Source organism: Bufo gargarizans, chromosome 6 (genome assembly GCF_014858855.1).
Source record: "Bufo gargarizans isolate SCDJY-AF-19 chromosome 6, ASM1485885v1, whole genome shotgun sequence".
Lineage (NCBI taxonomy): Eukaryota > Metazoa > Chordata > Amphibia > Anura > Bufonidae > Bufo > Bufo gargarizans.
In genome coordinates this window covers 61,669,081-61,695,255 of record NC_058085.1, presented here as the reverse complement: position 1 = coordinate 61,695,255, position 26,175 = coordinate 61,669,081, and the positions used below count along the sequence as shown (strand labels likewise).

The window sequence follows — 26,175 nt, the reverse complement described above, 5'->3', positions numbered from 1 at the left end:
CGCCGTGTTCCTGGCAAACTCAGCCCAAGGCAGGAGGTCAACCCAATTGTCTTGGTGATCGGAGACATAGCAACAAAGGAATTGCTCCAAGGCCTGATTGGATCGTTCTGCGGCCCCATTGGACTGAGGGTGGTAGGCCAAGGAGAAAGAGAGATGAATCCCCAACTGGGAGCAAAAGGAGCGCCAGAACCTGGACACAAACTGACTCCCCCGATCCGACACAATCTCCTTGGGCAAACCGTGCAACCGGAAGACCTCCCTGGCAAAAATCGTGGCCAACTCTTGTGCAGAGGGTAACTTCTTGAGAGGAACGCAGTGGCACATTTTGGAAAACCGATCCACAATCATGAGAATGACCGTATGGCCTCGGGATGCAGGGAGGTCCACAATGAAATCCATCCCCAGGTGTGACCATGGACGCTCCCCGGTGGCTATGGGTTGTAAAAGGCCCAACGGACGGTGCCGAGGGGACTTACTCTGGGCACAAACGGAGCATGACGCTACATATGCGGCGATGTCGGAACGTAGAGAAGGCCACCAGAACAGACGTGAAACAGCCCAGGACAGCTGATTCTTTCCAGGATGCCCCGCGGCCTTGGAGTTATGGTAGGTTCGCAACAACCGAGTGCGCAACTCCTCAGGCACAAAACATCTGCCGTTGGGTCTCCCAGAGGGAGCACCAGATTGAGCCGCCAAAATCTGCTCACCCAGGGGAGAGGTCAGGCTGGTGCGAAGGCCAGGATCTGATTCGGAGGTATGACCGAAGTCGGAATCGACTCCTCCCCGGACAGCTCGGAGTACTGCCGTGATAAGGCATCCGCTCTGATGTTCTCGGAACCGGGTAGGTAGGAGACCACGTAATTAAAACGTGACAAGAACAGAGCCCATCTGGCCTGACGTGGTGTCAATCTCTTGGCCTCAGAGAGGTAGGTCAGATTCTTGTGGTCCGTCAGGATGAGAACCGGAACCACCGAGCCCTCGAGCAAGTGCCTCCATTCTTTAAGGGCCTGCACGATGGCCAATAACTCCCTGTCACCAATCTGATAGTTGCACTCCGCGGAAGACAGTTTCCGGGAGTAAAACCCACAAGGAAGCAGAGGACCCTCTGGTGTTCTACGCTGAGACAGAAGGGCGCCTACTCCCGTCTCAGACGCGTCCACCTCGAGGACAAAAGGCAACCCAGGGTTGGGATGCGACAGAATCGGAGCCGACACAAAGGCGGACTTTAGAGCCTCAAAAGCTCGGATGGCCTCGAGCGGCCAGACCTGGGGATTACTGCCCTTCCTGGTCAGATCCGTGAGAGGCTTGGCTAGCATGGAAAAGTCCCTGATGAACTTCCGATAATAATTGGCGAAGCCCAAAAAGCGCTGCAGGGCACGAAGACCACTGGGCTGGGGCCACTGTAAGACAGCCGAAACCTTCTCAGGATCCATGGAGAACCCCTCAGCGGAAATGATGTAACCTAAGAAGGTTACCTGGGATCGGTGAAATTCGCATTTCTCAAGCTTACCGAACAGCTTGTTCTCTCGTAACCGTTGCAACACTCGTCTGACATCCAGAATGTGGGCCTCCATGGATTCAGAATATACCAAGATGTCATCCAAATAGACCACCACACACTGCTGCAACAGGTCACGGAAAACATCGTTGATGAATTCCTGGAAGACTGCGGGCGCATTGCACAACCCAAAGGGCATAACCAAGGATTCATAATGACCGGTCCTGGTGTTAAACGTGGTCCCCCACTCATCGCCCGCCTTGATCCTTACCAGGTTATATGCCGCCCTCAGGTCGAGTTTGGTAAAGATCGTGGCCCCTTTGAGGCGATCGAACAGCTCGGAAATCAAGGGTATCGGGTAAGCGTTCTTGATCGTGATGCGATTGAGACCCCTGTAATCGATGCAAGGCCTCAACTCACCGCCCTTCTTTTTCACAAAGAAAAATCCAGCCCCTGCCGGGGACGAGGATTTGCGAATGTGTCCGCGTGAAAGCGCCTCCCTCACGTACTCCTCCATGGCCTCATTCTCTGCTACCGACAGTGGATAGACTTTGCCACGAGGAGGAACGGCACCAGATTGTAACTCTATGGCACAATCGTATGGGCGGTGCGGAGGTAGGGCAACCGCACGCACCTTATCGAATACATCCCGGTACTCCTCGTATTCAGGAGGCAACAGAGAGTCCGAGGAAGTACACAGCAACTTGACAGACCCATGGATGCAACTAGCCCCACACTGCGGTGACCACGAGAGGATCTCGGCCGACCTCCAATCGAAAGTCGGATTATGCTTCTGGAGCCAGGGGTACCCCAAGACCACTGAGTAGTGTGGAGACGAAATAACCTGGAGACAGACCGACTCTCTGTGAACAGCACCAATGGCCATCCCCACTGGAAGGGTCTCATGAGTCACGTGTGGCGGCAGAAGGGGTCTGCCGTCTATCGCCTCAAGAGCCAGTGGGGAACCTCGAGGCTGCAGAGGAATGGAATTGGCGGCAGCGAACACACTATCAATGAACAAACCACCAGCACCAGAGTCCACCAACGCCTGAGTCGTCGCCGAGCCCCCGACCCAGGAGAGGACAACAGTAATCAGTGGTTTGTCAACACGGGAAACCGGGGACGAGGAGACTCCACCCAAGATCTGCCCCCGACAGGATCTCAGGTGCGAGCGTTTCCCGGACGGTTCGGGCATGCCAACCGAAAATGCCCACCGAGACCACAGTACATGCATCGGCCCTCGCGTCTCCGGAGTGCCCTCTCCCCCTCGGACAGGCGAGCAAACCCCAGCTGCATGGGTTCACCCCCAGACAAGTCATCCCCAGGAGGCGTGGGAGCAGAGGGAGGCACGGGTGGGACAGCAAACGTAGGCGCCAATCTGTTAGAAGACCTCCGCAGGCTCTCCTTAAAGGAAGGTCTCTTCCTGAGTCTGGTGTCAATCAAAATCAGGAAAGAAATAAGAGACTCGAGCTCCACTGGTAGGTCCTTAGCTGCAACCTCATCCTTCAAGGCATCCGAGAGACCATGAGAGAAAGCAGCGACCAGAGCCTCATTATTCCAGCCCACCTCTGCTGCCAGGGTACGAAACTCAATGGCGTATTCAGCTACGGATCGTGAACCCTGTCTGATGGACATAAGGAGCTTCGCAGCAGAGGCAGCACGAGCCGGCACATCGAATACCTTCCGAAGAGAAGCAACAAAACCGGAAAACTCGGCAACCACCGGATTGTTGTTCTCCCATAAAGGGCTGGCCCAGGCCAAGGCCTTGTCCGAGAGCAGCGAGATCAAGAAGCCCACCTTTGATCTCTCAGTAGGAAAGGCATGTGGCAGCAACTCGAAATAAATGCCCACCTGGTTAAGGAAACCTCGGCACTGAGTTGGCTCTCCCCCAAAGCGCTGTGGAAGGGGGGCAGAACTGGTCATACCCCGAAACACCGCAGGCGCAGCAACAGGTGTCGGGGTAGACTCTGGCGCAACAACCGGAGCGGCAGTAGGAGCGGGCCCAGGAGCGACAACCGACCCATCGGCAACGGAAGCTAAATGAGCCGTGCGTTCAAGCAGGGTTTGCAACGCCACAGCGAACCGACCCAACAGGTGATCCTGCTGATCAAGTCTGGCAACCAGCATAGATAGCGAGGATGGCCCTGTACCGTCAGAATTCATGGCTTGGTCCTAATGTCACGGAACCATGAACCAGACGTACAACAAGAGATAAGTGGAAATAAGAAGGCTTTATTGAAAATCAAGCTGTAAGGCAAAAGTCCAAACGGATGGCTAAACCGAAGCAGGGTCTTGCGAAGCCAGAGGTCAGGAACCAGGAGGGTAATCAGACGAAGCCTGGATTAGGAACCAGCAGGGTAGTCAGACGAAACCTGGATCAGGAACCAGCAGGGTAGTCAGACGAAGCCAGGATCAGGAACCAGAAGCAGCAGCAGTCTTAGAAGCATGTGAACACAGGAGGACCAAGCAAGGAACTGAAGCCACAGACCTCCTATATATATGAGCTAGGCATCCAGCTCCTCCCAGTGGGAAGGAGAAGCCGCCGGGTAGGAGGCTACAAGAAACCCAGAAACCAAGATGGCCGCCAGCACATGTCAAACGAAGGAGAACAGCAAGAAGGTAAGACCATGACAGCATGAGACATTTCTCACTGATAAAACATATTACAAAGTTTATTGAAGTCACATGTACTATTGATTTATGTAAAGTTGTGTGAAAGTACAGCTACTCTCAATTTTTTTTGTGTTTTAGCAGCCCTAGCTTTTTTCTTTTTTTCATTGACTTGGCTGTCGGGGGCTTTGCACTATGCAGTAGAAAATGTATTATTTTTTGGGCATCATTCGAGCATGCATATAAATCTTGGTGTAATTTATATATTTATATACAGAAATATAGAATAAGCCACCAGAAGAACCTAGGGCGGTCCAGAGGGGTGAAAGGGGAGGGGTTTCGTATGAAAAGCGCTGAGGGGCCTCGGCAACGGCCGCATGAAAGCTGCCCCTGGGCACCTTTAGAAGCTAATTAACATATTGAATAAAAGTGTTTTTCTGAGAAAATCGGCGATGGACAGCAATATGGAAGGTAGCATTCTAATTTGAGAAATGTAATGGAGATCCTGATGTTAGTGTTCTATAATGGTGATTTTAGGTGAAAGACTCCCTTCAATACTGTGATTGTGTTTCATGTAAATTGTACTTGTATATGAGTTCCAAAAAAGTTGCATAGGGAACGGGAAGTTCTAACAAGCCTCCCAGGGCTGACTCCACCCTGCACACAGTACAGAGAAGAAAGAGAAGAAGGTCAGTGTGTGTGATGTCTGACCTCAGCAGCCATTTTGGAGAGTTATTCAAACTCCAAATTTAGTTCCCTTCTAGAAGGGAAAGATTACAGAAGAACCAGGCAACTCAGAGAGTGAGTAAGAATATTGGCAAAGGAAGGTAACTGCTGTTTTATCAGGCTCTAGTCTCCTTTGCAATAGGTGGAGAGATTCTAAGCTACAAGCTGCCCACCATAACCAAGGACAGAAAGGCCACCTGTCAGAATATAGTATTCCTTGAGAAGATACAGAAGTATATGATTATACAGTACAGCAGACATAGTCCATCCCTCCAGCCTGGAGAAATAAGGGAGAAAGATTGATTTCATAGAAAACTGCTCCTTATGTAACTTCTGGGAACTAATCTGAATCACTGTAAAAGCTGCCTTGCTGTAAATGACTTTTGCATACATTGATGACCATTGGATCAGCTTCAGTAAAGTACTGGGAGTTTGTTAAGAAACTCGGTCTCCTTATTCTACATCATCTCTTAATTGCACCTAATGGGGCTGGCGTCACGAACCACAACACAGGGGCCCAGCCGCAAAAGCACCTTAAACACCCATACCATCAAGGCACCTCAACTTCCATCTGGCCGGTGTTCCCTGCAATAGAGCGTGCCCCGGAGGATTTAGTGCTGTCTTCCTCATCACTGCACGCCGGCCCAGGGAGGCTCTGCTAACCGTGAGTACAAACTACTACTACTCCCATTGGCCCACCGTAGCCTCACGTGTTGCCCCTGCGGTCCGGTCCGCTGCACCCTCCCTTAAGGCCGCTTTCAGACGAGCGAGTGTCTCCCTCTGGACTTGCAACGCAGCACCCGGCCTAAACTTCCAGCACTGCCGGGGTCGCATAGCATTATGGCGATTTCTGATACTATGTAACCTTTAGAGGTCTGGAATGTATTGGATAACACTGACATAATGCTGTCACTGCAATACAATACATTCCAGACCTCTAAGCGTTACATAGCATCATAAATCAATATAATGCTATGCGACCCCGGCAGTGCTGAAAGTTCAGGATGGGAGCTGCTCTGCGAGTCCAGAGGGTGACACTCACTCGTCTGAAAGTAGCCTAAAGCTAACATTAAAGAGGTTGTCCCATTACAACAACTGATCCCTGATCCACTGGATATGAGTGTCCACACACATGCATGTCCACCGCTTCAATCAACTCTGTAGTACAGGTGCTTAACCATGTCCAGAAGCCCCATACAATTAAATGGATTGATAGCACATGTGTGTCCGCTGCTCCATTCAAATAAGGGAATAAACATCCAGCAAATTGAGATAAGTATTATAGTGGTGGGTTAAGTATTCAAAATTAGTGAAGTCCAGCTAGAGCCTAACCCTAACAAAAAATGTAAATGATTAAAGTTTAATATTACTTTTAACAAACACATTGTCCAATAAATGTCCAGGCCTACACCAGACCATCCAGATACATAAGCTTACGGGGATGTTAAAGAGAACCCTAAGTTATAATCCCTAATACTAGGCCCTGAGCCCAGGGGCGGCTCCTAATGGTGGAGGCCCCCTGTCCTCGAACCTAACTAGACACTCCTGATGTGCCCTAGCAGGTAAGGTGATTGAGAGTAAGGATTAAATGTGGTGGGCTGGTGTAGGCGTGGACAAAGAGGATCAATAACACGCAATGCACAGTGTATACAGCCCTGTTGATGCAGGTGATCAGCAGGTACACGGTACAGTAAACTACACTACAATTAAATGAAGACACCAATTGAATGATAATCAATAATGTCACAGATCTAGTCTGTGTAAAGCCCCGACGCGTTTCCCCCACCGTGTGGGATCATCAGGGGGTGGATACATATAAGATAAATATTCAATAAAGATAATAAGGAAAAACCATGTCAGGCGGGTGGAGACCCAAGCAATGTTGGCATCTCTATAATATAGCCGTCTAGCAGGCGGTGTCAAACAACATACATAGTTAAAAAGTGGACCAGATAGTATTCCTGGGAGGTCTAGAGGGGTAGACACAATATCAAAAGTCTTGATAAATCGGGCATGTGCAACTCGCATATGGCCATCAAACATGGATGTCTGTAGAGAAAAAGATAATACACGCTATATATATGCGTTCAAGTGTATACAAGTTAAACACCCACTATTGTGAGATGCCTCCACCAACATCTATCAGATTATAGGAGATCACTCACTAGAGTAAGGCAACATATAGAGCGCATACGTGATCATGGTTGATGCCAAGAGATATAGATGACAGTCTTCTAAATAGTGGTGCTTTAGACAACAGATTGTATTAATGTTGTCCACAGTCTGTTTGACTCACATCCAATATGATGGGATACTAGGAAAATAGTCATAGATGAAATCACAGCGAAATATCTAGTACCCATGTAAAGTAACAACAGATAGACTAATTACCTTTAAAGGTGATCTGGATAGTGTAGTCCGGCCCCTCAAGATCTGGCCGTCCACTAGTTGAAATACACTTAGTGACAAAGGAGTGTATATATGTCAGATACGCCAAAAAGTCATCATCACATGCCTAACTATAGTGAAAATAGGGGTACTTACTTATGATGATGAGTGCCTCAGATCCTAAAGAGCCTCCCAGGGTCCACTGTTTGGTCAACTCCAAATAGCCCTCCATTTATACGGATTCCCTAACTAGACATGCAAAACACCTGTTCAGAGGTGAATCCACTCCTGGTATGTGGTTCGCATGCCTGAACAAGTGACGGCGTGCGTTCCACTGTGGAACGCACGCCGCAGGATATCCGGTTCAGTCGTCCGGATATGACGTCATAAGATCATGCGTTCCAGTGTGGAACGCATAGCGATCTCGGCGTCTACATGACCAGACTGAGCCCTGTATTCCAGAATAGAGCGCAGTGGGCCAAATCGATTACAGGGGCATAAAATCCTACCAATGACATATAGAAACATTGGGTGGAAAGAATGCTTGGCCATACTGTATTATCGATAGTTAAAAGCCACTTTTATAAGCCCATTTTGATGAATGTATAAAGATAGGTAATATAAGAGGAGGCTAAGTAAATAAAAGAAGTGGCTTTATTATTCTGGATTAATGCTCAGAGGGGTATATATAGATAGAAAAGATATCTAAATGGCAAATAGCTAAATGGAGGGCCATAATGAGGACAAGGGGTTGTTGCAGTAATAGATATGGGATATATAAAAAGACGATAATTACGACGGTGAAACATTTGTTATTCACCGTTTAAGATAGCAAAGGTTTGGGTACTTCACGCACCCGGCTCAGTCCACAAGGATACAAAGGTCCATCCGAGCCCATATGCTGCAGGGACAAAAGAAGAGGTAGGGAGGGGACATGGGGAGGGGGGAGGGGAGGGAAAGGAGAGTACGGATATAGCTAGCATAGGCCAAAGGCCAATAGATAAAACAGGTTATAGGAAGCAGGAAAAGGTCAATCTTTCATTTAGGCCAAGGGGGGACTGAGACCGGAGTCTATGGATCCATTCGCTTTCCTTTTGAAGGATCCTCCTGTCCCAATCCCCTCCGCGTGGCGATGGATGTATCAATTCAAGTGCCGTGAATCGAAGACATCCTGAATCCCCACCGTGATGGTCATTAACATGTATGGCTATCGGAGTAATTTCCTTATTTTTGACATCATTGATGTGCTCCAGAATACGCCTTCTAAACTCTCTAGTAGTTTTCCCGACGTAGTCTAGAGGGCATGTGCATTGGCACAAATACACCACCCCCCTAGATCTACAATTGATGAAGTCACGTGCCTGAAACGTCTGGCCAGAGGTGGATCCTACAATAGTTTTGGCCGTATTCAAAAAAGGGCAGGCTTTACAACTACCACACTTATAAATGCCTACTGGTCTACGGTCCAGCCAAGTACCTGCCCTGATAGGTGGTGTAAAGTGACTCGCTACCAACCTGTCTTTGAGACTCCTGCCCCGTCGATAGGACACAGATGGACGTTCCGTAATGATCTGATAAAGATCGGGGTCCATCTTCAGGATAGGCCAATATTTATTGAGTATTTCTTTGACATCCGGATTGGCGGTGTCAAAGTTTGAAACAATCCTCAACGGTTGAGGGCTATCCATGATCCTCTTTTTAGGACTTAGTAGATCATTACGTTTATAAGTTGATGCGTGCTTAAAGGCTTCCCTAAGTACCGATTGTGGATACCCCCTTGCTATAAATCTATCCTGGAGAGCCCTTGCCTCATTGAAGAATGCTTCATCACTGGAGCAGTTCCTCCGAACTCGGAGATATTGTCCCCTAGGGATACCCCGTTTCAGGGGGGTAGGGTGGTAACTGCTCCAGTGAAGAAGAGAGTTGGTTGCAGTTGTTTTCCTATGTATGTTCGTAGAAAGTCGGTCCCCCACTATTGTTACCTTAACGTCCAGAAAAGTAATACTCGACGGATGGTATTCAAAGGTAAAATGGAGTCCGATTTCGTTCACATTAAGATCGGACACAAAGCGCTTAAATTGGCAGGCATCGCCCTTCCAGATGACGAAAACGTCGTCTATGTAGCGAGTCCATAGCTGGATGTTCTTGGACCACCAGACATCACGGTCTGGGAAGACATGGGTATCCTCCCACCAGCCCAGGAAGAGGTTTGCATAGGTCGGGGCACAAGGACTGCCCATCGCCGTCCCCCTGAGCTGGTGGTAGAATTTAGAATTAAACAAAAAGAAATTGTGAGTAAGGGTGTACTCAAGTAGCCTGATGATAAAGGCATTATGTAGGTCAAATTGAATGCCCCTGGCACATAGAAAATATTCAATGGCCTTGATCCCATGCTGATGTGGAATGGAGCTGTATAGTGACTCCACGTCAATACTACACAGCATACATTCAGGGTCAAGGGTAAGGGCATCAATTTTGTTGAGGAAGTCCATTGTGTCCCTCGTATATGCTGGGAGGGACACAACGAACTCCCTCAACACCCTATCCAAATATACCCCACAGTTCTGGGTAAGCGAATTTACACCTGACACTATGGGGCGACCTTTAAGTGGATTAGTCCCCTTGTGGACTTTCGGGAGTCCGTAGAAGGTCGCTATCATGGGTTTACAAGGTAAGAGAAATTCAAATTCTGATGTTCCAATCACCTTATTCTCCAAACCGTGCAATAAGATGTCTCTAAGCTCGGTTACAAACATCAGAGTCGGGTTAGACGGTAAGATTCTATACCCCTCCTTGTCCTTTAATAATTCCAGGCACATGTGCATGTAAGCCTCGTTCTCAAGTATCACCAAGTTCCCGCCCTTATCTGAAGATTTTATTACGATACTATGATCTTTCTCCAGGGAACGTAGTGCATTCATCTCTGAGATGGATAGATTAAAAGATTTTGGACCTCGTTGGTCAAGCTCTTCAAGGTCCCTTATCACCATCTGCAGAAAAATGTCTACATATTCGTAATTGGCTGGTGGTGGCATTTTCTTACTTTTTGGTCTCAGTGTTGTGAAGGGGCCTGAACCAACAGTCCGAATGTGGTCCCTATTTAAATCAGTGAGGGTTTGGAGATCGTCAAAGTCTTCCTCACCAAGACCGAGCCTGTTACAGGTGTCTCTATTTGAGACCTTAAAGAACTTGTGCCATCGGAGTCTCCTGCAGAAGAGGTGGAGGTCCTTAGTCCAGGAAAAAAGACTAAAGTTGGATGTGGGCACAAATGACAGGCCTCTTTTGAGGACCTCCACCTCATCCGGAGTAAGACACCGTTTGGACAAATTGATAATTTGGAGGTCTAGCACTGACCCTTGTCCAGGCGACCGCGCAGTGGGTATGGCATCGCATTTTTGTCTAAAAAAGAGGTGGATGAAGGCTGAGGTTGAGGTTGAGTCTGAGTGTGAACTTGGATGTTGGAGTAGCCAGAGGGAGGTGAGGAGGAGGAAGTATTCACGTACCCCGACCCTCGTGAACCCCGTCCCCTTCCCCTGTAGCCCCCTCCCCTCTGCCATCCCCGTCCACCTCGTCGCCTCGTCCCCTGGCGGCCTGTAAGCGAAGAGCTACCGTGAGACTTAGTATATGAGTCAGTATCTGATGAGTCGAATTCAGAGGATGAGGGTTCAACAACCCCTTCAGGTTTCTGTATAATGCTGTAAGCCCTGTTCTCCTTAAATTCACTGAGGTCCCTGACAAATTGTCTATGCTTCCTGTCTTTAATAAGACTCTGAAAGCGTTCAACAGATGTTTGGAGTGATCCCTCTCGTCTTGAAAATTCAGGGTCCTCCTTTAACTTCAGGGCGCTCTCTATCTGTTCTTGTAATTTTTTCGAAGACTGCTCAAAGGTAGATCTCTCCTCCTCGAGCAGTAAGCTCATCAGATTGAGTGAGCTTTGTGTTAGTAGCTCCTCCCACTTAATCAAAAGAGAAGGTGAGGAGATTCTCTCAGCTGGTTTTACATGAAGACGTAACCCCCTAGGTACGATTCTATTACCTATATAACTTTCCAGGGATTTAATCTCCCACCACGATTTAATATTTTCTTTATAGCAATTATATAAATCATTAAAAACCTGTTTACTAGTGGCCTGTTGGCCTATACCTGGTACATCCTTATCCGAAAATATATCCCTTGCTTCGATTGCTAGGGCCTCGGTGAACAAAGTCCCTGAGAGGAAACTGGCCATATTAGACAAATGAAATAAACATCCAGCAAATTGAGATAAGTATTATAGTGGTGGGTTAAGTATTCAAAATTAGTGAAGTCCAGCTAGAGCCTAACCCTAACAAAAAATGTAAATGATTAAAGTTTAATATTACTTTTAACAAACACATTGTCCAATAAATGTCCAGGCCTACACCAGACCATCCAGATACATAAGCTTACGGGGATGTTAAAGAGAACCCTAAGTTATAATCCCTAATACTAGGCCCTGAGCCCAGGGGCGGCTCCTAATGGTGGAGGCCCCCTGTCCTCGAACCTAACTAGACACTCCTGATGTGCCCTAGCAGGTAAGGTGATTGAGAGTAAGGATTAAATGTGGTGGGCTGGTGTAGGCGTGGACAAAGAGGATCAATAACACGCAATGCACAGTGTATACAGCCCTGTTGATGCAGGTGATCAGCAGGTACACGGTACAGTAAACTACACTACAATTAAATGAAGACACCAATTGAATGATAATCAATAATGTCACAGATCTAGTCTGTGTAAAGCCCCGACGCGTTTCCCCCACCGTGTGGGATCATCAGGGGGTGGATACATATAAGATAAATATTCAATAAAGATAATAAGGAAAAACCATGTCAGGCGGGTGGAGACCCAAGCAATGTTGGCATCTCTATAATATAGCCGTCTAGCAGGCGGTGTCAAACAACATACATAGTTAAAAAGTGGACCAGATAGTATTCCTGGGAGGTCTAGAGGGGTAGACACAATATCAAAAGTCTTGATAAATCGGGCATGTGCAACTCGCATATGGCCATCAAACATGGATGTCTGTAGAGAAAAAGATAATACACGCTATATATATGCGTTCAAGTGTATACAAGTTAAACACCCACTATTGTGAGATGCCTCCACCAACATCTATCAGATTATAGGAGATCACTCACTAGAGTAAGGCAACATATAGAGCGCATACGTGATCATGGTTGATGCCAAGAGATATAGATGACAGTCTTCTAAATAGTGGTGCTTTAGACAACAGATTGTATTAATGTTGTCCACAGTCTGTTTGACTCACATCCAATATGATGGGATACTAGGAAAATAGTCATAGATGAAATCACAGCGAAATATCTAGTACCCATGTAAAGTAACAACAGATAGACTAATTACCTTTAAAGGTGATCTGGATAGTGTAGTCCGGCCCCTCAAGATCTGGCCGTCCACTAGTTGAAATACACTTAGTGACAAAGGAGTGTATATATGTCAGATACGCCAAAAAGTCATCATCACATGCCTAACTATAGTGAAAATAGGGGTACTTACTTATGATGATGAGTGCCTCAGATCCTAAAGAGCCTCCCAGGGTCCACTGTTTGGTCAACTCCAAATAGCCCTCCATTTATACGGATTCCCTAACTAGACATGCAAAACACCTGTTCAGAGGTGAATCCACTCCTGGTATGTGGTTCGCATGCCTGAACAAGTGACGGCGTGCGTTCCACTGTGGAACGCACGCCGCAGGATATCCGGTTCAGTCGTCCGGATATGACGTCATAAGATCATGCGTTCCAGTGTGGAACGCATAGCGATCTCGGCGTCTACATGACCAGACTGAGCCCTGTATTCCAGAATAGAGCGCAGTGGGCCAAATCGATTACAGGGGCATAAAATCCTACCAATGACATATAGAAACATTGGGTGGAAAGAATGCTTGGCCATACTGTATTATCGATAGTTAAAAGCCACTTTTATAAGCCCATTTTGATGAATGTATAAAGATAGGTAATATAAGAGGAGGCTAAGTAAATAAAAGAAGTGGCTTTATTATTCTGGATTAATGCTCAGAGGGGTATATATAGATAGAAAAGATATCTAAATGGCAAATAGCTAAATGGAGGGCCATAATGAGGACAAGGGGTTGTTGCAGTAATAGATATGGGATATATAAAAAGACGATAATTACGACGGTGAAACATTTGTTATTCACCGTTTAAGATAGCAAAGGTTTGGGTACTTCACGCACCCGGCTCAGTCCACAAGGATACAAAGGTCCATCCGAGCCCATATGCTGCAGGGACAAAAGAAGAGGTAGGGAGGGGACATGGGGAGGGGGGAGGGGAGGGAAAGGAGAGTACGGATATAGCTAGCATAGGCCAAAGGCCAATAGATAAAACAGGTTATAGGAAGCAGGAAAAGGTCAATCTTTCATTTAGGCCAAGGGGGGACTGAGACCGGAGTCTATGGATCCATTCGCTTTCCTTTTGAAGGATCCTCCTGTCCCAATCCCCTCCGCGTGGCGATGGATGTATCAATTCAAGTGCCGTGAATCGAAGACATCCTGAATCCCCACCGTGATGGTCATTAACATGTATGGCTATCGGAGTAATTTCCTTATTTTTGACATCATTGATGTGCTCCAGAATACGCCTTCTAAACTTTCTAGTAGTTTTCCCGACGTAGTCTAGAGGGCATGTGCATTGGCACAAATACACCACCCCCCTAGATCTACAATTGATGAAGTCACGTGCCTGAAACGTCTGGCCAGAGGTGGATCCTACAATAGTTTTGGCCGTATTCAAAAAAGGGCAGGCTTTACAACTACCACACTTATAAATGCCTACTGGTCTACGGTCCAGCCAAGTACCTGCCCTGATAGGTGGTGTAAAGTGACTCGCTACCAACCTGTCTTTGAGACTCCTGCCCCGTCGATAGGACACAGATGGACGTTCCGTAATGATCTGATAAAGATCGGGGTCCATCTTCAGGATAGGCCAATATTTATTGAGTATTTCTTTGACATCCGGATTGGCGGTGTCAAAGTTTGAAACAATCCTCAACGGTTGAGGGCTATCCATGATCCTCTTTTTAGGACTTAGTAGATCATTACGTTTATAAGTTGATGCGTGCTTAAAGGCTTCCCTAAGTACCGATTGTGGATACCCCCTTGCTATAAATCTATCCTGGAGAGCCACTTCTTTTATTTACTTAGCCTCCTCTTATATTACCTATCTTTATACATTCATCAAAATGGGCTTATAAAAGTGGCTTTTAACTATCGATAATACAGTATGGCCAAGCATTCTTTCCACCCAATGTTTCTATATGTCATTGGTAGGATTTTATGCCCCTGTAATCGATTTGGCCCACTGCGCTCTATTCTGGAATACAGGGCTCAGTCTGGTCATGTAGACGCCGAGATCGCTATGCGTTCCACACTGGAACGCATGATCTTATGACGTCATATCCGGACGACTGAACCGGATATCCTGCGGCGTGCGTTCCACAGTGGAACGCACGCCGTCACTTGTTCAGGCATGCGAACCACATACCAGGAGTGGATTCACCTCTGAACAGGTGTTTTGCATGTCTAGTTAGGGAATCCGTATAAATGGAGGGCTATTTGGAGTTGACCAAACAGTGGACCCTGGGAGGCTCTTTAGGATCTGAGGCACTCATCATCATAAGTAAGTACCCCTATTTTCACTATAGTTAGGCATGTGATGATGACTTTTTGGCGTATCTGACATATATACACTCCTTTGTCACTAAGTGTATTTCAACTAGTGGACGGCCAGATCTTGAGGGGCCGGACTACACTATCCAGATCACCTTTAAAGGTAATTAGTCTATCTGTTGTTACTTTACATGGGTACTAGATATTTCGCTGTGATTTCATCTATGACTATTTTCCTAGTATCCCATCATATTGGATGTGAGTCAAACAGACTGTGGACAACATTAATACAATCTGTTGTCTAAAGCACCACTATTTAGAAGACTGTCATCTATATCTCTTGGCATCAACCATGATCACGTATGCGCTCTATATGTTGCCTTACTCTAGTGAGTGATCTCCTATAATCTGATAGATGTTGGTGGAGGCATCTCACAATAGTGGGTGTTTAACTTGTATACACTTGAACGCATATATATAGCGTGTATTATCTTTTTCTCTACAGACATCCATGTTTGATGGCCATATGCGAGTTGCACATGCCCGATTTATCAAGACTTTTGATATTGTGTCTACCCCTCTAGACCTCCCAGGAATACTATCTGGTCCACTTTTTAACTATGTATGTTGTTTGACACCGCCTGCTAGACGGCTATATTATAGAGATGCCAACATTGCTTGGGTCTCCACCCGCCTGACATGGTTTTTCCTTATTATCTTTATTGAATATTTATCTTATATGTATCCACCCCCTGATGATCCCACACGGTGGGGGAAACGCGTCGGGGCTTTACACAGACTAGATCTGTGACATTATTGATTATCATTCAATTGGTGTCTTCATTTAATTGTAGTGTAGTTTACTGTACCGTGTACCTGCTGATCACCTGCATCAACAGGGCTGTATACACTGTGCATTGCGTGTTATTGATCCTCTTTGTCCACGCCTACACCAGCCCACCACATTTAATCCTTACTCTCAATCACCTTACCTGCTAGGGCACATCAGGAGTGTCTAGTTAGGTTCGAGGACAGGGGGCCTCCACCATTAGGAGCCGCCCCTGGGCTCAGGGCCTAGTATTAGGGATTATAACTTAGGGTTCTCTTTAACATCCCCGTAAGCTTATGTATCTGGATGGTCTGGTGTAGGCCTGGACATTTATTGGACAATGTGTTTGTTAAAAGTAATATTAAACTTTAATCATTTACATTTTTTGTTAGGGTTAGGCTCTAGCTGGACTTCACTCCATTCAAATAAGGGAACAGAGGTCCCCATTCTCGTGATTTGAGGGGCTCGTGCTGTCAGATTAGATGTTTAGGGGATAAGTTGTTACTGGAGAACACCTTTAAAAAAAAGATGTCAGCAGGATGAACCCTATTAAACCTGGCACATCAGGTAGGGTGGAGCCTACTGATTACCACAACACATCATTTATTCCTCTAGAGTATGTTGCACTGTTCAAAAGAAAAATCTATTCTTTCTGCAATATGCAAGTTAGGCTTTTGGAGCACTAAGGAGTTGACTCAAGCCCTCGGAGCACCAGTTTATCAACACCCTGCTGCTGAAGACACTCCCTCTCGATTGGCAAGGCTAGACATCCGGCCTAGCACTTATACATGTGCTGTCGGTCCAAGTATCGGTGCAAGCATTCTAAACAGCACAGATACCCACTGCACTTGTGCTGATACTTGAACCAATGGCACAGGCACGAGAATGACAGGACCAGGCCAGATGTCTAGCCTTGTCAGTCAAGGGGCAGTGTCTTCAGCAGCAGGGTGTTGATCAACTGGTGCTCCGAGGGCTTCAGCTAGCTGCTCGGTGCTCCAAGATCCTAATTTGCATATTACAAGAAACATAATTTTGCTGAATGGGGCAGCATAGAGGAATAAATAAGGTATTGTTGGAATCAGCAGGGTCAATCCTACCCGACAGTATCCCTGGTTTAATAGGATTGATACTTCTGACAGATGCTCTTTAAAGTGTTCCTCCAGTGATCTCTTGGGACATTAAGCACTATACATACCTGTCTTCGTAGCATTCTATGTGTAGATGGTGATCGCAGGGGGGCTGTGAGTTTTGGTATCACTAATTCAGACTTGACATCATTTAGCACAGCTTCTTGTAGAAGGCAGCTGCTGTCAACATGAGTGCTGGAACCTGCGCAGAAGTCAAAGCAAACAGAGAATTCACATTACTAGACATGAGTTCAGGTTTATTCCTTATTATTAGTATTTTTTGCTTAAAGGGATTTTCCGACTCCTGGCACCACCACCGATCAGCTGTTTGAAGAGGCGGCAGGGCTCCAGTGGGCGCTGCGGTCTCTTCCTAGACCAGTGATATCACATTCGTCCATCACATGGCTTAGGCGCCGATCAGTCTAAGGGTACTTTCACACTAGCGTTTTTCTTTTCCAGCAGAGCGTTCCGTCACAGGGGCTCTATGCAGAGTGTTCCGTCACAGGGGCTCTATACCGGAAAAGAACTGATCAGGTATATCCCCATGCATTCTGAATGGAGAGTAATCCGTTCAGGATGCATCAGGATGTCTTCAGTGCAGTCTTTTTGACTGCTCAGGACAGAGATAATACTGCAGCATGCTACGGTTTTATCTCCGGCGAAAAAAACTGAAGACTTGCCTGAATGCCGGCATTCAAAATACTGGTATGCCGGATTCGTCCTTCCGGCTTGCGCAGACCGGTAAAAATGTGAAAAAAAATACAAGACGGATCCGTCTTTCCGCATGACAAGCGGAGAGACGGATCCGTTCTTGCAATGCATTTGTGAGACGGATCTGCATCCGGATCCGTCTCACAAATGCTTTCAGTCACATCCAAATTGGCAGATCCGGCAGGCAGTTCCGACGATGGAACTGCCCGCCGGATAACACAGCCGCAATTGTGAAAGTAGCCTTATTCAACTGAATAGGACTGAGCTGCAATACCAAGCACAGCCGCTATCCAACAGAGCGCCGCAGCCTCCTCAAACAGCTGTGGCCAGGTGTCAATCTGATATTGATGTACTCAGGATACAGTAGGTTATCAATATTAGAATTTTGGAAAACCCCTTTAAAGAAAAGCTGAAACTTGGTTTTACTCTGCTTAAAGGGATTTGCCAGGACTTGATGAATTATCCTCAGGATAGGTCATCAATGTTTAATTGATGACCTTGCTGGGGGTCCAACTTCCAGCATCCCCACCAATTAGATGTTGGAAGGAGCAGCGGTGCTTCAGCCGTTTCTTCAGCCTGTGACATCATGTCGATTGGTCATGAGGTCTTCGTGCACATCAGTCCTATGCAAGTGAAAGGCACTGAGCTGCAATACCAAGCACGACCATTACACAAAGTAGGGCGCTGTGCTTGGTATACTATGCAGAGGTAGCAGCATTGAGATTGTGATCAGCAGAGGTGCCAAGAGTCAAAGCTTCGTGAGCCGATATTGATGACCTATCCTGAGGATAGTGATGGAAAACCCCTTTAACCACCAACAAGTTATTCAGCTTATTCATAGCTTTGAAAGTATGCATTTCTATAAAACTGCCGGATACTGAATAATGTAAAAATTAAGCTCTATGCATTCAGGTGCTGTATGCAGATTGCTTCCCACTAGTCCTCTGGGTGGTGCCAACTCCGTGTATAGCCACACAGCCCAGACTGTAGTCATGTCTACTTTGACGTGATTGATATCCCAAGGAGGCTCCAACATCACCAGAATCCTTTCTGAAATCTCCATCTCCGGCCCTCTGGGGCATGCACAGATGAAGCCGGATCTGGGACCTGCTCCTATCTCAAGAGTGGGGCCTGTCGTTAATGGAGCTGCAAATGCATGTCTCTCTCCATTCACCACTATAGGACTTCCAAAATAGCCAAAAAGTCCCATGACAGTGATTGTAGAGAACTAATCATGCTTTTCATTCACTGCAGAAAACAATGGGATCTCTTTCTTGAGACAGGAACAATTCCCAGAGGTGGGACCTGCACCCATCAGACATTTATGGCATATGCTATCTATAAATTATAAATGTCCAGCTGGCACAACCCTTTTAAAACCACTGACAGATGAAGTGAAGAACATCTCATTACAATGGCATTTGTCATGGGGTGGGATCTAATAGGCAAGTGAATAATCACTTCTCAAAGTCAATGTGTTGGAAAACGGGAAAGTGTAAGGATCTGAGCGACTTTCCGCATCTGGATTGGAGCACTTCCAAAACGGCAGGTCTTGTGGGGGTGTTCTTGCTGGGATGCAACATTTATAACCAATCAAAAATGGACTAGGAAGAACAACGGGTGAACTGGCCATGGGGCCAAAGGCCTCCCAGGTTCATGAACGTGCACAGGGAACAATGGATTGCCCATCTGATCCCACAGACCAACTACTGTAGCACAAATTTCTGGAAAAGTTAATGCAGGCTATGATAGAAAGGTATCAGAACACATGTAGCCAGTGGTAAAGGGAATGAGAGAAACTGGTTGTGCATTAGTGCATATCAACCAGGGGGCAGAGGAGAGTGTGGAGCACCAAAGATAATCAGATGTAGCCAAATAGTGGGATACTGCAAACAGTGCGGACCCAGTGTGAGGACAGCGGCAGCTTTCTGGTTCTTGTGTAGTGTACTCTAGGGCAGAGGAGCCTGCGTGTGCACTGCGTCACCCTCAGGTCATTCAGGTCATCAAGGTGGATCAGAGAACTAGAGACCGCAGAGAGAAGCAAGTCAGTGTGAAAAGCAGCACACTTACTGATGGCATATGTCTTCAGAGGAGTTCACCAAAAAGCAGGAGGCACCTGAACCAACAGTATGATTAACTAAGATATCAGAGACTGTTTTACTATCATAATTGAGTACAGAGACTGTGTTTTGTTAAGAACATGCCTCAAAGGGTTAGATCTTTTTTGACGGCACGACCTACACAGTATTAGAGAGGTGACTTTACTGTTACAACTGATCAATGTAGTTGGACGTACAGTTGAATCCCTGTTTTTCTGTAGATCGTTTTTCTGGGGGGTGATCTCATTTAAGTCTGTATGAAGTAGCCATATTGCAATACACTATTTCTTATGAATCCGCAGACCAGAAGCCAGTGTCATTTATATTCTATTCTCTGTACTTTTACCCCTGATATGGTTTTACGTTGCCCTAATTTTATGGCTTCGAGTTCTAGATCACTGGATTACTGGAAATACTGGGCACCGTTGCATAGTTCTCTAGCTATCAATCAATTATAACTTGGAGTGGCAAAAGAGGGGACCCTGTAGAAAAACAGACAAAATGGACCTCTATTGTTGTCCGTGCTTTGCCAGCCAGAATAGAAGGTATGTGTTTGGAGATTGTGTCCCACTCCACTCACTTTTCATGAACCATGGTCCAATTCCTCAATTTGGAATGCAGTTCCTCAAGTCCAGCTCAAGTTCTCGCCACTGTCTAGCAAAGTCTATTGGCTCAAACAAGTTTGGGCCCTCTCTCCCAGGGCCCCGTAGCTACAGGGTTTTCCTGTATGGTATGTATGCCCCTGACAGCAGCAGATACAATAGTTGGAAGTGTTTGGGTAAGTACTACTCTACTTAGAACATCAAATAATCCAGAAAAGCGGATGATCCAAAAATGTATTGGCTCTCATGCAGAATTGGACCTTAAAACAAGCCTTACCCCAGGCTATGGTATCTCGAAATTAATTTTGTTTCTGTACCAGAGGCGTACATAGAAATCATCGGGCCCCATAGCGTCTGCGTGGTCTGCCTCTACTGACGGTACGCCACTGTTCTGTACTCATTTACTACCTTTATAACTCCTGCTTGTGATTTATTAGACCTAGTTTATACATGACATTGTCTATATAATACCTGACTTCTGGCAATAGACGTTGCTTTTCACTTGGCACTCTGCACACCCGTGTTCTGTCCTTAACATGTAGCTGTCGTTTGGCAATGAGTGAGTCCTGCAAACCAGCGGCTTTTTCACACTTAACAAATTGCTTTCTTTAGCAGCCGATGACTTCTGTACTGGGGAATATTCATTCTGAAACGAAAAAAAAAAAAAATCCAAAAAAATGGGCATAGTTGCAGAAACTTAAGTAGATTCTGATTGCACACCATTGAGTACCATTAAATTAGGTTGAACATTTTGTGCTTAAAGGGGGTGTCTCACTTCAGCCAATGGCATTTATCAAGTAGAGAAAGTTAATACAAGACACTTACTAATCTATTGTGATTGTCCATATTGCCTCCTTTGCTGGCTGGATTCATTTTTCCACCACATTATATACTGCTCGTTTCCAGGGGTTATGACCACCCTGCAATCCAGCAGCGGTGGTTATGCTTGCGCACTATCGGAAGAAGAGCTGGCTTATGCAAACTCCTGCTGTCTTGGTCACTAGAGAGGTCAGAGTTTTGTCCTATAGTGTACAAGCACGACCACCACTACTGGATTGCAGGGTGGTCATAACCCCTGGAAACGAGCAGTATATAAAGTGGTGGAAAAATTAATGCAGCCAGCAAAGGAGGCAACATGGACAATCACAATACATTAGTAAGTGCCTTGTATTAAAGGGATTCTGTCATCAGATTTGTGCCCTATAAGCTAAACATATGGCCATGTCGGTGCTAATAACATGAATCCTAAACTGCCCTTATTAAACCTGCTTGTGGCTCTATTAGCTGTCACTCACCTACCTAAGGTGCCCAAGGGGTTTTACGTTAATCCAGGGTGCCCGCCCGGACCCCTCGCCGTCTGGTGCCCAGCGTCGCCTTCCTCACCTCAGCACCGCCTCCTCAATCCACCCGTCCCTCTGCCAGATCCGGCGCCTGTGCACTAGGCTCAGCCTTATGCGCAGCGGACTCCTGGCAGCGGCTTCGTTGAGCGAAGTGCGCATGCTCCGGCCTGATGCGCATGCGCACTTCGCTCAACGAAGCCGCTGCCAGGAGTCTGCGGTGCATCAGGCCGAGCCTAGTGCACAGGCGCCGGATCTGGCAGAGGGATGGGTGGATTGAGGAGGCGGTGCTGAGGTGAGGAAGGCGGCGCTGGGCACCAGACAGCGAGGGGTCTGGGCGGGCACCCTGGATTAACGTAAAACCCCTTGGGCACCTTAGGTAGGTGAGTGACAGCTTATAAAAACCAGTTTTTTGGGCTAATATAGCCACAAGCAGGTTTAATAAGGGCAGTTTAGGATTCATGTTATTACCACCGACATGGCCATATGTTTAGCTTATAGGGCACAAATCTGATGACAGAATACCTTTAACTTTCTCTACATGATAAATGCCATTTGCTGAAGATAGACAACCCCTTTAAAGAGGACCTGTCCCCTCTCCTGACACGCTTGTTTTAGTAACATTCCCCATGTAATAACCATTCAAGAGCATCTTCTCTTATGATTCTATGATGTGCCATGCTTCTATTATTCCTGCTGAAAATTTTGGAATAAAATGCCATCACACTGCAATAAAGGTCGAACTGGATGTTACCAGTGTCCCTGCACAGTCTGACACTGGCAGCACTGATTGTCCGCCGGTGCTGGGACACACCCCTTACTGGTAAAAAACAGCTGGATTCTTGCAGATTGCTGGCATTTTATTCATAAACTTCTTGTAGGAATAATAGAGGGATAGCAAAACATAGTTATGTGAAAAAATGCACCAGAATTATTATCACATGGGGAATGTACATGTCAGGGAAGGGACAGCTCTTCTTTCTAATTGTCGGGGCTTAGTTTTTCTGATACAGAACTCCTAATCCTTTGCTGAATGTTACATTTGGTGCATCTTTAGACACTTTTGTCTATCTTTACACCCAGGGGTGCACCTAGCCTTTCTGCTGCCTGATGAGAAAACTGAAACGGCGACTCCCCAAGGCCAATTTCTTAACCTAACCCCTTTGCCACAATGAACACGCACATTGCCCATGGCCCTTACGCTGCCCCCCTCTTGCCCCTACCTGGTGCTGCCTGAGGTGATCGCCTCACCCGGCCTCATTGGTGGTGCACCCCTGTTTACACCACCTATTTGTTGGCTTCTTCTTCACCAATATTTTGCACCAAATTTGGCATATACTTAGGCATCTTAAGACATGCCCCTTTCCCACTAAACCATGCCCGCTTGTCAAGTGAGGCGCAAAAAATATCTAAAATACATAATCAATGTGGTGCAAAGCATGTGCGCCAGTTTCTATGGTGCTAATTAACACTAATGAGGCAGCCAGAACTTTATGTTTTCATTCATTGTCTAGGCAGCGGTTTTGGACCTCTGTATCATAAAACATAGACCACTATGAACTCATACTTAGAAAGTTGGACATTGTTTTAAAAGGTGGAAATTCACTTTAAAGAATGTTTAGTGAGATTTCAGCATTTCATTAACACAGGGAAGAAAGTCATGGAATTATGGAAATCACAGGATCGATAGACATGATAATGATATGCAAATGATAAAAAATGGAAACAAAATATTTAAAATATTTCAATTTATTCAGCACCATGTATGCGCCCCACATGCAAAAATACACACACTTACAGGCCTTGGCATGCAATCAATGAGGTTATTAATGGTTGCCTGATGAATGTTCTGCCACGCAAATCATCTAGATCTGCAACTGCCAACCAATGATGTCCCAGATGTGGTCGATGATAGACCAGTCCGGAGACGCTGGAGGCCATGGTAGCACGTTTATACCACGCAGGCTGCTCACAGTAGCACAAGCAACATGTGGCCTGGTGTTGTTCTGTTGAATAATGGTTCCTGGAGAAATGACCATACCACTGGTTCCACGACCGAATCAATGTAACGCCAAGCTGTTAGTGTATCTGAAATTGAGGCTAGAGGGTCTGGCTACCGTACATTATGCCACCCCACAATATAGGGAGTAAGACTGGTCTGATGTTCCCTTGTGAAGGCTTTTTCATGGCGTTGATCTTGTGGTCTGCAGACCAATCTCCGGCTATCATTGCATCTGAGGCAAAAGAAGGACTCATTGAAGAGGTTAGACTGCCATTCCAGCTCCCATTTTCGTCTTGTTGTGCACCATGATAGCCTTTGAGAATGGTGGCGTGAGGTCAGTGACTTTAGACCTGTAGCTGGATGTGTGGCTTGTACCCCAATGTCGTGCAGACATTTTCTGTGGACACTGTTTGCCGCCATAGGCTTGGGATCTGACTTCCAAATTTCACTTGCAGTACAGAATGGATCACTAAGCGCCATTCTTCTAATCAGACGATCCGTCTGTGCAGAACTTCGCCTCTGTGCACCTCTTGCTGTCATCGTAGTTCGTCCTTGTTCTCCCAACCACCAGGACTCACAACATTGAACAGTGCTGACATCTTGGCCTAGGCGCGTAGTGATCTGCTAAACCAAGGTCTCTCAGGTCAAGGATTCTGTCCCTGTCAGTTTGTGACAATTGGCGATAATTGGCATGTCGATGAACAGGAGGCATCGCACAATTGTCCCACACGACTTGATCTGATTTTTCAGGTTTCTTGTGGCTAGAAAAAGTTTGCTTTCAATCTGGCTTTAATGCCCCTCTCACATGCCACAGATTGGAGCTAGGTGCTTGAAAATGTCATCATTGTAGATCTTTGTGACACCTGCTACTTCTTTGATTTGCATAACCTTATGGCTTGTTCTTCTTGGTGTTGCAATTTCAATGTTGAGGAGTTTATACAATCTCTACTTCTGCTCTGAGCACCGGCAAAAATACAGAGGCTCTACTTCTGCTCTGAGAAGCGGCACAAATGCAGAGGCCCTACTTCTGCTCTGAGAAGCGGCACAAATGCAGAGGCTCTACTTCTGCTCTGAGCAGCGGCACAAATGCAGAGGCTCTACTTCTGCTCTGAGCACCGGCAAAAAGGCAGAGGCTCTACTTCTGCTCTGAGCAGCGGCACAAATGCAGAGGCTCTACTTCTGCTCTGAGCAGTGGCACAAATGCAGAGGCTCTACTTCTGCTCTGAGCAGCGGCACAAATGCAGAGGCTCTACTTCTGCTCTGTGCAGCGGCACAAATGCAGAGGCTCTACTTCCGCTCTGCAGCCTCACCTGTGCATGTGCTGCTATACTTCCTGGCAGCGGTGCATGAACAGTCGCTGTAGTGGAAGCTGAAGCAAAGCCTCTGCACTTACGCCGAGATCGGAGCAGTGGCATGAGTGCGAGATTGTCAGTCAATCCAGCTGCCGGGGAGCGTCCTCAGCTTTGGGGACACCCCATAATAGAACAGTCCTATCCTTGTCAGTAATGCGGACAAGAATTGGACATGTTCTATATTTTTGTGGATGCCCTGGAACGGACATACGGATGTGGACAGCACACGGTCGGTTGTCTGCATCTTTTGTGGCCCCCAATGAAGTGAATGGATCTGCATCCAACATGCAAAAAATGTGGATAGGGTGTGGACAAAACTACCTTTATACAGAATCAGTATCAGATTGTGTAATTCTTATCTGTACTGCAACAGTAACCATTCAGATACATATACGCAACAGTGTCTCATCACATTAGAATATAAAATAGTGGCGATGGCGGCTGAGCTATTGTAATGCGCCCAAAGTGTCCTAGAATCGCCTGCTGGCTAAATAAAAAGGAACAGAAGCTGTCATGTGCAGACGTTAAAGTGAACGATCTATTAACCTCTTTAGGACACAGCAATTCATTTATTTATTTTTTACCTCTAGGGACATACAACTAGATATAACCCTGGATGATGTGCAGCGCTACAGTCCAGGTTTTGCTATTGCTACTGCTCCGCATTTGCTTTGTCGGTGGCTATCTATTAGCTTCTTGGTAGCGCAGCAGGTCTAGTAATGGCTGAATCTGTAGATGCAGCGCAGTCATAGTACTGGGAATAGAAGTATTAAAGGGGACGGTGGGATAGGTAGTAGGTAGTTTGCATTACTATAGAGAAGGGGTCAGCAATCTTCGGCACTTCAGCTGTTGTACTATTACCAGCATGCTCCATTCATTTCTATGATAATTCTGATAAGAGTAGAGGGAGTTGTAGTTTCACAACAGCTGGAGTGCCGGAGGTTGCCTACCCCTGCTATAGAGAATGTGGATGTTTTGGAAAAGCGAGCCAAAGGTGTCTGGGTGGGATAAGTATATGCATTGAGGCTTGTACCCCTGATGTCTAGGCAGTGGCGTACATAGAGAAGTAAGGGTACTTTCACGCTAGCGTTTTCGTTTTCTGATATTGAGTTCCGTCACAGGAGCTCAATACCGGAAAAAAACTGATCAGTTTTATCCTAATGCATTCTGAACGGAGAGCATTCCGTTCAGGATGCATCAGTTCAGTCCCTCTAACGTTTTTTGGACG

General features: G+C 46.4%; 1 protein-coding gene across 1 annotated transcript in view; it reads right to left on the bottom strand.

Moving 5' to 3' along the window:
• CACNA1G (calcium voltage-gated channel subunit alpha1 G) overlaps positions 1–26,175 on the bottom strand; it is a 294,602-nt gene that overhangs the window by 3,041 nt on the left and 265,386 nt on the right. Inside the window, 2 exon segments of the mRNA XM_044297004.1 lie at positions 16,913–17,046; positions 20,728–20,902. Coding sequence (XP_044152939.1) covers positions 16,913–17,046; positions 20,728–20,902 — 309 coding nt within the window.